The sequence below is a fragment of the Anas acuta genome, chromosome 2, assembly GCF_963932015.1.
Source record: "Anas acuta chromosome 2, bAnaAcu1.1, whole genome shotgun sequence".
Taxonomy (NCBI): domain Eukaryota; kingdom Metazoa; phylum Chordata; class Aves; order Anseriformes; family Anatidae; genus Anas; species Anas acuta.
The window spans coordinates 59,479,511-59,494,573 of record NC_088980.1 but is presented as its reverse complement, the minus strand read 5'-3'; the positions used below and the strand labels follow the sequence as shown (position 1 = coordinate 59,494,573).

Below are 15,063 nucleotides of genomic sequence, written 5' to 3'. Positions count from 1 at the left end.
GAGTCTTTAGCTACCTTGAAAAAAGACAAAATAAATTTAGACATGAATGGAGATTCACTTTTCTGTTGTGGTAACACAATTTTGCTCCCAGAAACCCTTGTGGCAGGCTGCTCTTATTTTACTTCTGTATTTTTATTCTTAGCAAATATATATGTCCATTTCTGATAGAAAGTTGATCTGACCCAATGATATGTTGTTGAGTTTATAATTTCAAAGAGAACATGACTTATATTGGAGTTATTGAAGTAGTTAGACTTGCAAAGTGATATTTGAAGAGTTCTCTGGAAGAATGAGTCAGCTTCATTCACAACCTGGTCAACATCTCTTTCTTCCAGTGTCGTTTGCTAAATTATACGATAAAAGTCACATCTTATTTAGATGCAGAACATGGGGATTGGCAATATGGTATGGACCCAAACTGACAACTGGCAACCTGAGTCATGAGTGAAAAAGGTTACTATGAATTTTGCTTAAATTTGATATTTTCTAAAGCTGTTTATTTTATTTTTTATTTTATTTTATTTTTTTTAGAACAAATAAGGTTGTTTTAGGCTGCACTTTTTTTTTTTTTTTTGGGTGCAGATAACATTAAAAGTTCAACATTGACTCTGAAGCTGAACACAAATGCCTTTTCTCTGTTTCATTCTATTCTGTAGAGATGTAAATAGACATAAGTATCCTTTATTTTTCTTTAATGTCTAATAATGAATTAGAATCTGTCCTCATATTCTAATTTATGTGAAGTGGAGAGCAAGGTGTCTTTGGTGTTTGAAACCAGGGACAGCATAGTACTTTCTAGGGCCACAGTGGCAAACAGTCATTGACCAGTACAGCCAGCCTCTGTCGTGCACATTCTCTCCAATGTTAGTAGCTGATGACCCCCATTCCACACCAGGGATAAATCATGTAAGCATCTAACACAACTGGTGTATGGGCAGCAGAATCAGAATCACCCTTGTGTATGAATACCAGAAGATGCATCTGTCACACTGTAATATTTCAAGTACACTGACAGGATATGTGAACTACAGAACTGCCTTTAGATCAACAACTTTAACTCATTTCCTTTAGCCTCTTTTGGTAACAAATGTGTTTGAAAACTGGAATCCTTCTTATGAAGTTGTTTTTGGAGAGTTCTGTGGAAGGAAGACTTGGCACCATTCATGTCCTGGTCAGTATCTCTTTTCCCTACTATGACATTTGCCTGAACATATGAAAAATATCCCATTTTTTGGTTGCATAATGTGTGTCCAAATTTAGCACTGATTTCAGCTTTCTATGCATATGCCATTTTGGCTTGTTTTTCTTCCTGAAGATTAAAGCCTAAGCCAGGTATGCGACATTTGCAATTTTTTTTTTTCTAGCAGCTTTCTTACTCCAGTGATCATATATAAATGCTGTTGTAATTAAACATGGGTAGTAGTTGTCAAGGCAGTGGGATCATTTTTCTCTGATGGTTATGCATCTTTCTTACTACATTAAAAAGCTGACCTGCTGCCATCCTGTCAGGAAAGAAATGGCTTTTAAGTTTTTTCCAGTGCTTTGTCTTCCGCTGGTTGGTTTTACAATCCACAAAGGACACACTGTGGATAGTTAAGTCTAAAGACCATATTAATGTATGCGTATCTTTCTCACTGTGATTTAAAGGAAGAAATGTCTAAAAGTGATGGATAACTCAGATTTATTTATTTATTTATTTATTTAATATATTGCTTGGTATGGGTTATTGATTTGATTGAGAGCTTTCACATGGGATTGATTGATAAGTAGCAATTAAGTAGGACTCGCACTTTATTTTCAGTAGTCCCTGTTGAATGTATTTGAGGCATTTTTTGTAAACTCTGAGCAGCTCACAGGTGGTGTTCACCCTTAACCTTTGTAAACACAACATGAAATAAATCATATGTGGGATATTGACCATTCCAATGTGAAACATGTAAATTTGAGTATTTTGTTCTTTTAAATGATTCTTGATGTTCACTGAAAAATAGCTGCAGCTCTGAACTACAATCAAATAGGGACACGCAGAAACATGCTGTAGGGTGATTCTGAAGAGCAAACTGTGGTAAACTTTTCTGCTTTTTTTTTTTCTTTGTAATTTTCCTTCTTTTGTAAAACCTGTCATCTTTATTTATATCAAGAAATAAACGATATTTTTATCAGTCTAATAAAATGTGTGTTATTACTACATTGATGAAATAATTCTTAGTACAGAGTGGCACACCGTTTTCTGCCCTGGGATGATGTGCAGTGTACAAAGGACATGCTGTAAAGAATGCTCAGTTTTACAATGTACACAGTGATACTCTAAGTTACTTGAATTTTTTGGGCACAATATAGTAAATGTCAAGAGTCTTTGAAACATTTGAAGCAGATGTTTTGCTGCCAAACTGAAGCATTTGAACTCAAAATGAAACAGTTCCCTTAAACCTTGACATTAAGTCTTAACAGTTTCACTTCCCAATTGGACGTGGTATGAAGAAGATAAATAATAGAACTGTAGCAGGATAAAATATTTATTCTCCCATGAGGTGGGGAAGAAAAACATGTTTAGCATTTGCTTTGCAATTTTATTTGTTCTGGCTCATTTCCCTCTTATACTCGCATATATACAGTTCCAGGCACATGTTAAAAGCAGCAGATAGGGCTCAGCCAGGGCTTGGTGTCCTTCCTCTCCCCCTTCTACTTCTTTCTGAGTTTCTCTCCTAACTTCTCTTAAATTGCCTCTTTGTCCTCATATTCTTTTTAGGGAAGCATTCGTCAAAATGTTCTCACTTGTCCAAAATCCATTTACTTAGACAAACTCATCAATTCCTATGAAAATTCGCGTCAACCTTTTCAAATAGGAGTGCCATATTTAAACATCTCAATGAAAATGGCTTGAACTTCCCAGGGTCTGAGTACCTGCCACTCCCATTGACACTGGGAACAGCACGGATGTTAAAAGGCCATGACAATAAAAATATTTTAATTAGAAGTCCACCTTCATTTTGGAAATGTCAGGCTCCATTCCCTGTTTGTATTATGAATGTCTCATAAAGGACAGTTTGTCTGACACTTTATCTACTGGCTCAGTCCAGGTGTTCATCTAGTGTATCTTGTTCTGTATACATTAGTGTTGTGTGCTTTGCTACCTGAATGATAGTGTCATGTTCTAAGCACTCAGAACTGAATACCAAGCTTTTAAATCTAGCATTCACCCCACTATCATGAAACCTATGACACTAATTCTTATCTCCTCTCCACACTTTGTACTCTGTGCTTTCCAATCAAAGATACTGTTGTCCCACACCTTCCCCAAGGTGAGTCAATGTTACTGCAGACCCCCTATGGTTGAGCAATGCTGGGGGAAGATCTGGAAGTGTGCTGCAATCTGTTTTCAGCAGTCTTCCCTCCTGTGACCACTTGCCTTTTTGTGTGAGTGCATCAGATTGGGAAGCATCTTCTACTAGCATTTTCTACTTGGGAGAGTAGAAAAGAAAGTCAGTGGACAGTGTTTTCTTCCTTTCCTTCAGTACTGAGAAAAGATAGCATGGGCAATGAGGAAATCACTGTCCTTGTAGTGATGAAGCAATAGCCTTTAAGGAACTGAATTTTTATCAATAAGCGTATTATGCATGCATGCATAAATGTATGTATATATGAGCAAAATCTACACTGATGGATAAATTATCTGTGCTGTCTATATTTTTCCTGTCATTCCTGTTAGTCACCAGAAAATATTGTTTGTCCATCCTGAGGAAAATGTTGATAGAAAGTGCAGATATGTGGCATCCAATTTTGTTCGTAAACTAACGGTTAACAATGTGAGCACTCTACAAGCTATAGGCAAATACAACATGTGCTTGAAAGCAGTGTACACTCTTTTAAGGAAAATTCGGCATGAACATACATTATTAGTATGGTACAGTATGTCTAGTATTTGTTGATTATGGATAGGGTATTTTTGTTCTATAATAAGTTCTGTGTAGCAAAATTGGCAAGAAAACTGTACCATGTACTTGAGTAGATCTTGGAGCCAGAATGTACAAGCTCACTTTCAGTGGTAACCTTATAAAGCAATGCTGTTTAAGTGACGGAGCAGTACTTAATGCAGTCTTTATAATATCTTGTGCTGTGATTCTGCATTGCTGGTTGAATTAGGTTTCATCTGCAGTGTTCCATCTTTTAATAATCTGGCTGCTTCATTTGGCTTCCTACTGCAACCTTATTAGCCTGAAAGCAAACGTTTTCTGTACAGGCTGCAAAGCAGCTGTTTTCTTCAGCTTGTTTAACCCCTTACAGAATAAGAGCTTCCCTTGAAATCTCTGTGTTCTTTCTTCTGAAGGCTAAGTTTGATATTTCACAATAGCAGGCTGTAAAGAACAGTCTTGCCTGGGGTGGGTGTAAAAGATCTGTTCAGCACATACCTTTGTAAGGGTGAAGCAGTCCTGTGAAGTTTGGGTCAAACTTCTGTGTTTCCAGTGGCATTGGAAACTAAAAGATAATGAAGCAAAGAACTCTAATGATCTCGCCCCCCCCCCCAGGGAATATAGAATACACAGGATTTTGATTTGTGTCTTATTGATGAGCAACTGTCTTCCTAGGTCCCTCTCAGTTTATAGATAAAAATTAATTTAGTAGATCTCTATACACACAGACATAAAACAAGTTTTATTGTTTATGTGTTTGTGTCTGCATGTGTATATACATATATGTGTATATAAGCTACATATATGTGCATACATGTAACTTGTACATTTATGAGATTTACACATTGCCTACCTGGATGAGGTTAGTTCAGGGGCAGTTCCTGTTCAGTATGATTAAAGCTATACTAGGATCTACACACATGCATATTTAAATATTTTGCTACAGTAATAATAAATATATCAATATTGTCATCTTCCAACTTACCTTTTTTTCTATAACATTTTTTGTTGTTACTTGACATCAGAAGGTTCTACAGAGTAAAAGTTGCACTTATTTCTTAAATGAAGAAGCAGAGGCAGAAATGAAGTTAACTTGTCTAAGGTCAGTCACGAAGCTATCAGAAGTCCTGTTAAAATGGTCCAAAGAGACACCAGTCTATTTTATGCTTTTCTCCAGTAGGCATCACTGCTTTATTTTGATATCATCAGCTGTATGATATTTATAGAATAGGTTTATATTTCTTATCCTTATTAGGGTGATTGCTTATTGTAAGGGAAGAATATACATGTATTCAAAGCATTTGTTTTCACCTTGGGGGTGGTCTGTGAAACATGTTTCCCAGACAGTTTGTGCAGTACCCATCCTTGAAGGTTTTTGAAAAGTGATTCAATAAAACCTCAGGTAACCCATTTTGAGCTCATCAGTGACCCTGCTTTGAGAAGGAGGATGACTAGAGACATTCCGTGGTCCTTTCCAACCTGACATCCTATGATCCTGCAGTCAGAGCTGCATATAAATAAAATGTCTTGCTTGCCTCAATTCTGTTGTTGGATGGAACAACAGGAATAGGGAATAATAAGTGCAGAGCAAGTTCTGTGATTACTCTGATTGCATTATTCTGTATGGAAGGCTCTGCAAGTGGCAGTGGCTGATTGTAGTGACATTTTAAAAATTGGTATTGAGTGGCAAAGGCAGCAAAATGATGTGCACCATAAAAGGAGTTGTTTGGAGAGAAGAGTAGGCAGGAATAATTGGACAAATGGGGAAAAGGAGACAGGAAGACAAAAGGGGCTCCCCACCCTTCTGTAGTATAGAGTCACCATACATCTTGTATAAAAAAACGTTTGGAGAGATTCTCTTTAATCACCGGTGACGTCTGTTATGGCTGTGCCTGAAAACATATAGCAGCTTTGGTCTGAGAAGAACTGCCTAAACCTCTTCAAGATTGTTTTTAAAATAAAGTATTAGCCTTTGCTGTTTCCATGACAATGCTTCAGTAATACAGTTTTGAATGGAGACTTTATAGGGAACAAATGGGAAATAAGAATGTGACTCCAGCCCTTTGGAAAAAAAAAAGTGCAATAAAGATCAGGAGTTACTCAAGGTGTGAGCCAGACCCCTGCTCCAGCATCATTGTGATTTAATTGTGCATCTTGGCTTGGCATACAATGGTGTGAAAACCATTAATATGGCAGAGGTGGATGTTGTGGACCTGTTGTGCTTCCACTTTTCAATGTGGAAAGGCTGCACGATGTAATGCTCCAGTTTGTATCTGCCAAAGCTCTTGTTTTTGATAGCTTTAAACTGCGGGTAAGGATGCGTGGTGGAGCATGGAGAAGGGAACTGCAAGCAGCACTATCCCTGTAGCATGCAGGTTGTTTGGAAGCTGCAGGCTTGCTCAGCGTTCAACACTCAGCTTTGTGGGACAGTGATACTCCCTTAGGTTCTCTAATGTGCTTTGCTACAGTGCTGAGTTATGTTGGTTAAGTGCCAGGGTTGATTGTTTCAGTGTTTTATCTATAGCAGTTTATCACCTCATGTGGGCAGTTGCACAGAAAATGAATCCTTTCAAGTGGTGAGAATCTTGCAATTTCAGAATTTCTTTTGTCTCAGCAGAAATAAGCCCCATTTCTTACTTCCATGACCCCCTACCCTCAAATAAAAAAGCTGTTTTCCACAAGCTAAAATTAGTGAGGTGTTTCACTTTGATTTTATTTTTTCCATTACATAACTCATTTTGCTGTAAAATATGAAGGAAATTAAAATGGAAGCCTGTTTCAAAATAAAGACAGTTAACTGAAAAAGTCAAAGTAACCTATGTTTCAAAATGGCTGCAACTTTCTAATTTCAATTTTCATTTTGAAACTTGTCTAGTTCTTTGGCAGTGTATTATAACAGGTATTGGTGCTGATGAATAAATGTTTTCTGTAGGAAAAAATTCAGTTCTAGAAGTTCCTGCCAGTTCTACTGTTCTACTTTTAAATGTATGTAGCAGGTGATAGCTTCCATACCCCTTGGTGCACATGCAAAAGAAAAAAAAAAAAAGGAATAAACTTGGATTATTTGGGGGAAAAAAATAAATAAATGAATAAAAAAGCTCAACTGTTTTAACATAGCTCCTAATAATGATGTTGGGGGGGAAAAAACGTTGCACCTGCTTAGCATTTTGCTGCAGTGGTGCAGTGGCTAAATTTTTCCCCCTAATATTTCATTTGTTCAAATGTTTTTGTTTTTCTCTTCAAATACCATTTTACAAGTGAAACTGGATTTTTAATTTAGCTTATTATATTTCAAATAGAAAAAATATATAACTCTAGCAGTCTAGATCCAGCTTATGAATAGTTATGGTAAATGTTTGTGGAAGAGAAAGAAGGTAGAGCTTAAAAGCATAAATATATTAAAACAAAAACAAAAATTGCCAGCCTATAGAAGTTATCCATGTGATTCACCTTGGCACAATAGGTTGCATCCACTTTGGGGTGAGAGGAAGTTCAGTTCACAAACAACCTAAGTCCTTGTCTCCACTGAGCAAGAATTGCCAATTTTCTGAACTGGCTGTGGTTTTAATGCTGAGGCCTACTGTATTCTGGGGACTGAGGTGAGAATACCATAGGCTTTCTACTGGAGACATCAGGACATCAGCTTTCCAGTCAGTTAGAGGTGACTGTATAAATGCTCTCAAAGCCTTTATTTTTTTGTATCTGTCTAGCTTATTTGATTCCTCCTCCCCATCCCCCCATATACTTATTTCCTGTATGTTTTTTTTTTTTTTATTCCTCATAGCCTCCCTGTTTTCTTGCATACATTTTCCTATTTTCTTTTGTCCCCTTTGGACTGTATCATGCTTTAAAATACATTTAAGATACATTAATTTTCTCTCAGTTGTCATTTTCCATAATTTTACTAGGTTTTGTACAAAAGTGCAAGGCCTGCAGCTGCTGACCTGGTGGAAAATGCAAAGAAGTCAATGAGCCAAACATCATTAAACTCCCTATGTCTAAAATTAAAGAGTCCCATGCAAGTTTTGTACTCTAATAAATAAAATAGAACCTGTCAGTTTGAAAAAAACCCTGCATGTAGACTTCATCCGGAGTATGCAGTCTGGTGCAATTTATAAAAGATACCATATTGCAAGATGAAATAAAACATGAACAGGAATTTGATTTTATCTGATGGACTTGTGTGACTTAAGTGTTTTAGGAGCAGCTAAATTTTTAATCAAGGAAGCAACAACTGTTTTCTAGTGACATCTCTGTAGGCATAGCAGACAAAGGAATGAATTTCAAAAGCATAGGAATGTTAGAAACTTGAGTATGAAAATACTAAATTTAAACAAGTATTTATTGAAGAGCAAGGAAAATATAGTGTTTTAAACAGGAAGGAGAAAAAGCCAAAGATAAACATTTATCAGGCTCTTCAGAGAGTAATATTTTTTTTGGAGAACATTATATCACTGTATAGTAAAATCCCACAGACTTCAGAGGGGTCATATAGGTCCTTGGAACCATCTCCACATAATAGCGTAGCATAGTTTTGTGTGCTAAAAACATTGGTAAGTCCTTCTCCAAAATGATAGTACAAACCAGTAAAGATCACAGTTTCAGTAATGCATTGGAGTGACTACTGCTGTGGAGTTTTGGTCCCTTATGTAAGGGAGTATACTTTTCTTCAACCATGCCTCATTATATATTTATACTCTCAGTATCCAGGCACACTTATAAGTATAACTCATAAACAAATGATTTCATCTAAAGTTGAAATGTCATTGTTTCAGTGCTGACTGAATTGATCTAGACAGGCAGTTGCTCTGACCTTTTAATCTTAGAGCCAGCTTTACGTTCTATCGGGAGAGAAATATACAATGGTGAAATTGTTCATGATGCTCTTTTCAGCCTCATGGGAAAAGTATGCATATAGGTTTCCAGTCCAGGCTGTAGTTGCAGTCATAAATAGTGTTTTGTGATTCAGGAAGGAATTCATAACATGATGTAGTTATTTTTGTGATTCATGCATTTTAAGTACCAAGGCAGATGCATTTTAGATGTGGCAGGTAAACTTTTAAGTGTCATCATTTGATCCAGTGGCTAATTGTATTCCAAAATGCATTTGAGTCTTCACAGAAGTTTTGACATCTGTACAAATGTCATTGTTTTAGAAATAGTTAACATCAAGATTGGATGATCATCTGCAAATCTAAAAGAAAGGAACTTAAATAGTTTGGGTTCTGTGGCAGTTCTGGATCTTGTTTTGGAATTATATTATGTTCTGTTTGTGAGAGTTTATTGACCATCTGACCCATAGTGAATGAATCAGAGACATGGAAATAGGCACAGGAAAGGTCCATGTGCATCAATACAGTTTGCTAGTAAATTTTGCTAGCTTGTGACCTTTTTGTATTTATTGCAAGATACAGCTGCATAGAACTGTTTTATTTTCACATCAAGCAATTCACACAACTTCCAAATCTGATATATGCCAAAAAGGAAAAACAAATACATTTGGTGTAGATGTGTAAATCAGTGGCCACAAAATACTTTCTTCATGGAAAAAGAGGATCAGAAAATCCAACTCTGTCACACTCCCTATTGAAGTCAGTCTTTCTTATTTTTAACTGCAGCTCAATTTGATAAGCCTTTTGAAGTCTGAAGGGTAGTTATTATATGAGAACAAAGTGTAATGGAATACAATCAAATGAAACAGATTGTAGCGCTTAATTTACGAAGAGGAAAACTGTCCCAATATGAAACACACACAAATGTGTTGTAAATTCAGGATAATTTGAATCATGAAATTAATCCATGCCAGGAATAGTTGACTCAAATGTTTCTTGTAATTAATGCAACCAAGACACTGTTAATTTAAAAAAAAATAATAAATTACTACACACCCCTTAATTGTCCTTCATATGATAAAAATGCAGTGACATATTACTTTAACTATTGTTCTGTGTATCTTTTGTGGTGTTTTCTTCCAGTTGACAACAGGTCATTTGGGCTGGCAGATTTTTAATAAACTTTCCATCTCACATAAAACTCATATCACATGGAAAAATATCATTTTTGCAATTGCATCACAAACTAAGCTTGGCTATACTTGAAAGTGTCACTGGCATGGTTTTATTGGTTAGATGTGTGGGAAAAAATCTCAGTACAACTGACATGGCCATATTGTCAGGAGCTCTACTGTAAGCAGTTGTACTGGAAGTAGGGTTACTTTGCTGGCATGCAATATTTCAGGAGCTTATATAGGTTATACTTACAAAATAACTTTTCTGACAGTGTGGGCTGTTCTCCCACCAGGAAAATTGCATGCATAGCTCTACCGTGGTTCCACTGTAAGAAAGGTCTTGGATTTGTTTCTTGAACTGTTAGTAGAAGTAAAATGTTGGGTTATAAGAGCTTGCTTGGCTTCTAAGAAAAGTAAAACATGAGATGGATCGGGTGTACTCTCTCATCTAGATAACAGGCAGTATCTGCCCCTAAAGGAACAGGGATTCACAGTCTAAACAGGAGCAAGATGTTTTTAAAAAAAGAAATGTTAAGTCTAATGATACCTTTAGTCATTTCAGGATGCAGTTAATTTCTTCAATTGTTCAGTGAAAGCCTCCCTTTAACTAAGATACATATTCCTGGACAAAATCTGAAAGTATTAAGATAAACATATTTTAGAAGAACTTTGAAGTGAATTTTCCTCTAGATTTTTCTAGTCATCTTGGCCACCAAGTGGTCCCATTTATCGTAATAAAAATAAATAGTTCTAGGTTTTCCGGCCAGTTGGGATTACCACATAAGCTGTTGGTGTGCTTGTTTAAAAAAAAGTACAAAAAGTTTATCCTGAAGCAGATGAAAGAAGCTCTGTTAAATTAGAAATCTTTTGGTTAGCTGCTGATCAGCCATTTGTTTAAACATCTTTTGTTTAACATATCTTGATAGGGTAATAGAGATGAACAATTGGATAGCAAAAATATTTAGTTGTTAGAATAAAGTTTTAACATATTACACAAATGTTCATATAAATAAGACAACACCAGAAAAGGGCTAGAATATTTATCCTTAAATCAGTAGTTGCCATCCAAGTTAGGCCAGTCGTTACCATACAATTATCCAGGTTAACAACATTTTTTTTTTTAAATTTATTTTTTTTTTTCAGAAAGGTTCCTAAATAGTAAGATTACATAAATCTTTACGGCCATTGATATCTTGATGTTAGAACGGCCAAGGAGGACCAATTTATACCTCCATTCTGGTAGCATATTATCTTCAGAGCTGGGTTCCCTGTGGCAAATCTGGGAGAGAAAGCTTTTTTTCTCTTAAGTCTCCTCTACAGACAGGAAGCACACTTTGATTTTGATGCTGGATTTAGCTTCCTCCAGAAATAGACACTGAAAAAGACATTAGAATGTTTTCACATTGCACAATAATTTCAATAATGCATTATTGAAAGCAAACCAGAATGAATGTGTTCTTTTGTATATTAAAAAGCAAGCTGAGGGCAAGATATGTAATTTTTAAATGAGAGTGTCAAATTCGTTTTGATTAGAAAGCCTGTTTTTCCATGAAGAATGCAAATACAATAGAATAGGGTTATGTAGATTGTTTTACACAGCAGCTTATTCCAGCAGTGTTAATTTATGGGACCTAGATATTTAAATGAAATACATATGCTCTGTGCAGCACTTCTGTAGTCTTTCACTTTTTCTTCTACTGAATGTTAGTGCTTTCATTTTAAACATTTTTAATTGAGAACAATAAATAAAAAATACCGATATGTAGAAAAAAAATCTAAAAATCAAAATATCTGTCAGGTCATTACATTCTTTTACTTCTTTAGATATTTACTTTTCCCATCTTTGTTTTTTAACAGTTTTTATGAACTTTATATCTGATAGTTCCAATATAAGGAATATGCAAGACTCGCATCTGTATGGACACTCTACAGCTTGTCAGAAAACATTAATGAAATCTAATAAGAGACAAGTGAGGCAAAAAAACACAACAAAACAAACAAACAAACAAAAAAACAACCAAAATAACAACAGCAACAACAAAAAAACAAAAACAAACAAACAACAACAACAACAACAACAAAAGATAAATAAAGATTAAAGTTTAAATTAGGGAAAGTCCAAACCCATTTAAAGAAACAACTAAACTCCTTTATCCTAAAATCTGCTTCTTTATTGTACATCCTATTGTGAATTCCCAGATTCATTGAGTATACCTTGCTGCCTTGTAGCTAATGTGTTGGTTTTGGCAGGTGCACCCAAAGCTGCATTAAGTTTTCTGGGGTCTGCTGCCTGAGTCCTACAAATCTCAGAATGTACCTTCTGACTCATACTTTATTTAAGAGTTTTGTTTGGGTTCCTCTGCAAATTGCAGAATTTTAAAACCCATGTTGTAAAATTTCTCACTAGTAATTGATTAGTTTATTTATTAATCTTTATTAATCTTCTTCATATTTTTTCATGCACTTATATTTTAAGTGGCCAGTATTGTAATAATAATAAAAAAATAATGTAAGATTGAAGAGGTACTTAGTTTTGGTTTTATTTTATAAAAGTGTGCCTTTTTATTGGTGACTTTAGTAAAACCAAAACAGTTTGCAATGGCTGAAGAGAATCTGGGGCAGAATTCCAGTTATGTAGTCTTTATAAAATGAGAAGAACAAAGGGACTTGGAAATGCCAAGGTGGAAGGTTCTTTCCAGATATCATTTTCTCTTTCCATTTAAAAATAATTTAGAATAAGTTTGAGGAATCGTAATATTGCAGCTCCTGGTCATAAACAGTTTTATACCATGCCATTTGATGCAGACATGGGTGAATGACAAGAAAATCGACCTCTGTCTATTATCATTGCATGGAGAAAAAAATAAAAAGATTAATTGAATGATAACATATCGTATGTGGCAAATGGCTAGATTTGGATGATTTGTTACGTTGTGGCATCACTCAGGGCTGTGTCATTGCATGTAAACACTTGAAAGAAAAGACCAAGAAAATTCACAAAAGGCAAGATTAAAATACATCTATTGTTCTCTGGCTTAAGATCATAAAAGGAAGGAAATTCAGAGCTAAGGATCCAAACCTCAAGTTTCTGCAGTCCCAGCCTTAATTTTACATAACTGTACCCTGTTGTGAGTAGACATTGGTGGTTTGATCCTGACATTGCTCTTAGCAGCTGAAACCAGAACAATAAATTTATTTCAATGCTTGCCTTTGTTTGGTGAATAGACTTTTTTGAACAATTATAATTGTTTTCTTTATGTTTTCTTGCCAATTGAAATAAAATAAATCCCTAATAAATAATATTTTTTTAAGTTGTCCTTAAAACTCTGCTATTCAAATTTTGTTAAAAAGGAAACATGAAATTATAAAGAGAATACAGTGTCATACTTTGATTTCAGGGATTTATAAAAATTCTGGGTATGTTATAATGGCTATAATTCTGTAGATACCTGATTAAAATAATAATGATAAAAAAAGCTCAGAAACAACTCCTTAAGAAGTAGTAGTACTATTAATACAGAATAATGCAGGTATTACAGTTTTTTATGTATCCATATATAAATGAATTTTTGTTCAATTCAATTTTGTTCAGTTCAGACTTCAGTTTCTCCTTGTTCTTGGAAACTGGAATAAGGGTGGCAGAAACAGTGTCCTTTGTAAGATGCCAGACTACTGAGGGAAAATGCTGAGAAAGGTCAGTGACCTCAAATCTTATCTCGAAATTTTGGCCTAAGGACACTGCTTCAAGGATTCCATAGGGAAAGATCAGCAATTCTTTAGCAATCTCCATGCAAGTCAGGGAAAGATCCTTAGCACTTCAGAAGCCAGAGGTGACCTGCCAAACAGTCAAACAGTAAAATCTGGTATCTGATAAAGTGAGGCTGACTTGAGAGAATGATAGCTGTAATTTGCTCAAAGGTATTTTGGTTCTTTCAGTGACAGGGAGAAACCTCAACAGTGTGTCAAAGTCAGTTACACCCTTTGTCATTATTTGAGATTTGGAGGCATGCAGTGGACAAGAACTGGGAGGCAAGGAGACAAGTTTAAAATCATGTAGCTTTTTTATTGATTTATTTATTTTCAACACATGGAGCTCTAGCCAGTTCTAAATGGTAGTTTAAATTTTCTCTAAGTAGAAATTACTGAAGGTATGAGAAATGCACATTCCAGATAAACTAGTCTCTTGGGTGTTGCAGTGAAACGGAAAGGTCCTTGACCCCCAGCCTGAAAAATTACAGCCCATGAGACAAGAGAGAACTGAAGTGTTCAGAGATAAATCTTTTGCTTTTCAGTATAAGTGAGAATATCACTGAAGAAGTTTTACACGTGAAAAAAGAAAAGTCTGGAGCCACAGAGAGAAATAAAACTGTTTTATGAATATGAGTGATAGTACTATGTCGATTGGCATGAAGAAGAGAGATGTAGAATGGTAATGCTGTGGTAGACCCACAATAAAGTTCAAACATGATATTGCTCTGGAGAATTGCTGAATGTAGGAGTTGCATGGCTGGGGATTTGGCAGCTCCTCCTCTATTATAGTTTTTCTGTAATCTCTGTAGTGAAGTATTGATTGGGATTGTTTTGTAGAAAAGGAAACTACTGCCTTTCCCATCTCAGTGCCCATCCTTGGATTCCTCAAATACTCCCTCACAGTCATATGTGACCTTTCATTTGCTCTGTCTGACCATGAGACTGCAAGTTCCAAGACTAGGGATTTCCATCTGATTTTCTGATGCAATTTCTTCCATTCATATTAGAGCATTCTCTTCTGTGCTGTTGTGACAGATCTACTTGTGACAGCATCTTTTTTTCAGCTGCTCTATTTGTTCCTTTTGGGGGAGGAGAGGGAGAGGGCAGGTACAAAGTTTTCTGCATAAACTGTTTTCACTGCAGAGCACCTATGCTTAGGAATCTTTAGAAAAGACCAAGTATGAGAACTCATCTCGTAAATCCTTATGCAAGTCAGACTGAAGCACTGTCTACTCCAGCATTGTATTAAGCACAGACAGCTCTAGAGGTACTCCACTGAATTACACCACTGTATGATTTTTCTACAGTGTATTGTGGGAAAACTTTTTATCCTCAGACCACTTTAGAAAAACGTTTTTTAACTTCGCTATCTAAAGAACTTGGCTTGGAAAAGGT

General features: G+C 35.7%; 1 protein-coding gene across 31 annotated transcripts in view; it reads left to right on the top strand.

Annotated features, from left to right (window-relative positions):
- The window catches only part of SUGCT (succinyl-CoA:glutarate-CoA transferase), a 320,240-nt gene that overhangs the window by 86,531 nt on the left and 218,646 nt on the right, over positions 1-15,063 (top strand). The window contains exon 12 of one of the 31 annotated variants that reach the window (XM_068674936.1): positions 1,072-1,215. The exons of the other annotated variants lie outside the window; for them this stretch is intronic. Coding sequence (XP_068531037.1) covers positions 1,072-1,197 — 126 coding nt within the window. The 3' untranslated portion in view covers positions 1,198-1,215. Of the gene's footprint in view, positions 1-1,071; positions 1,216-15,063 lie in introns of those variants that run through there. 31 annotated transcript variants of the gene reach the window in all.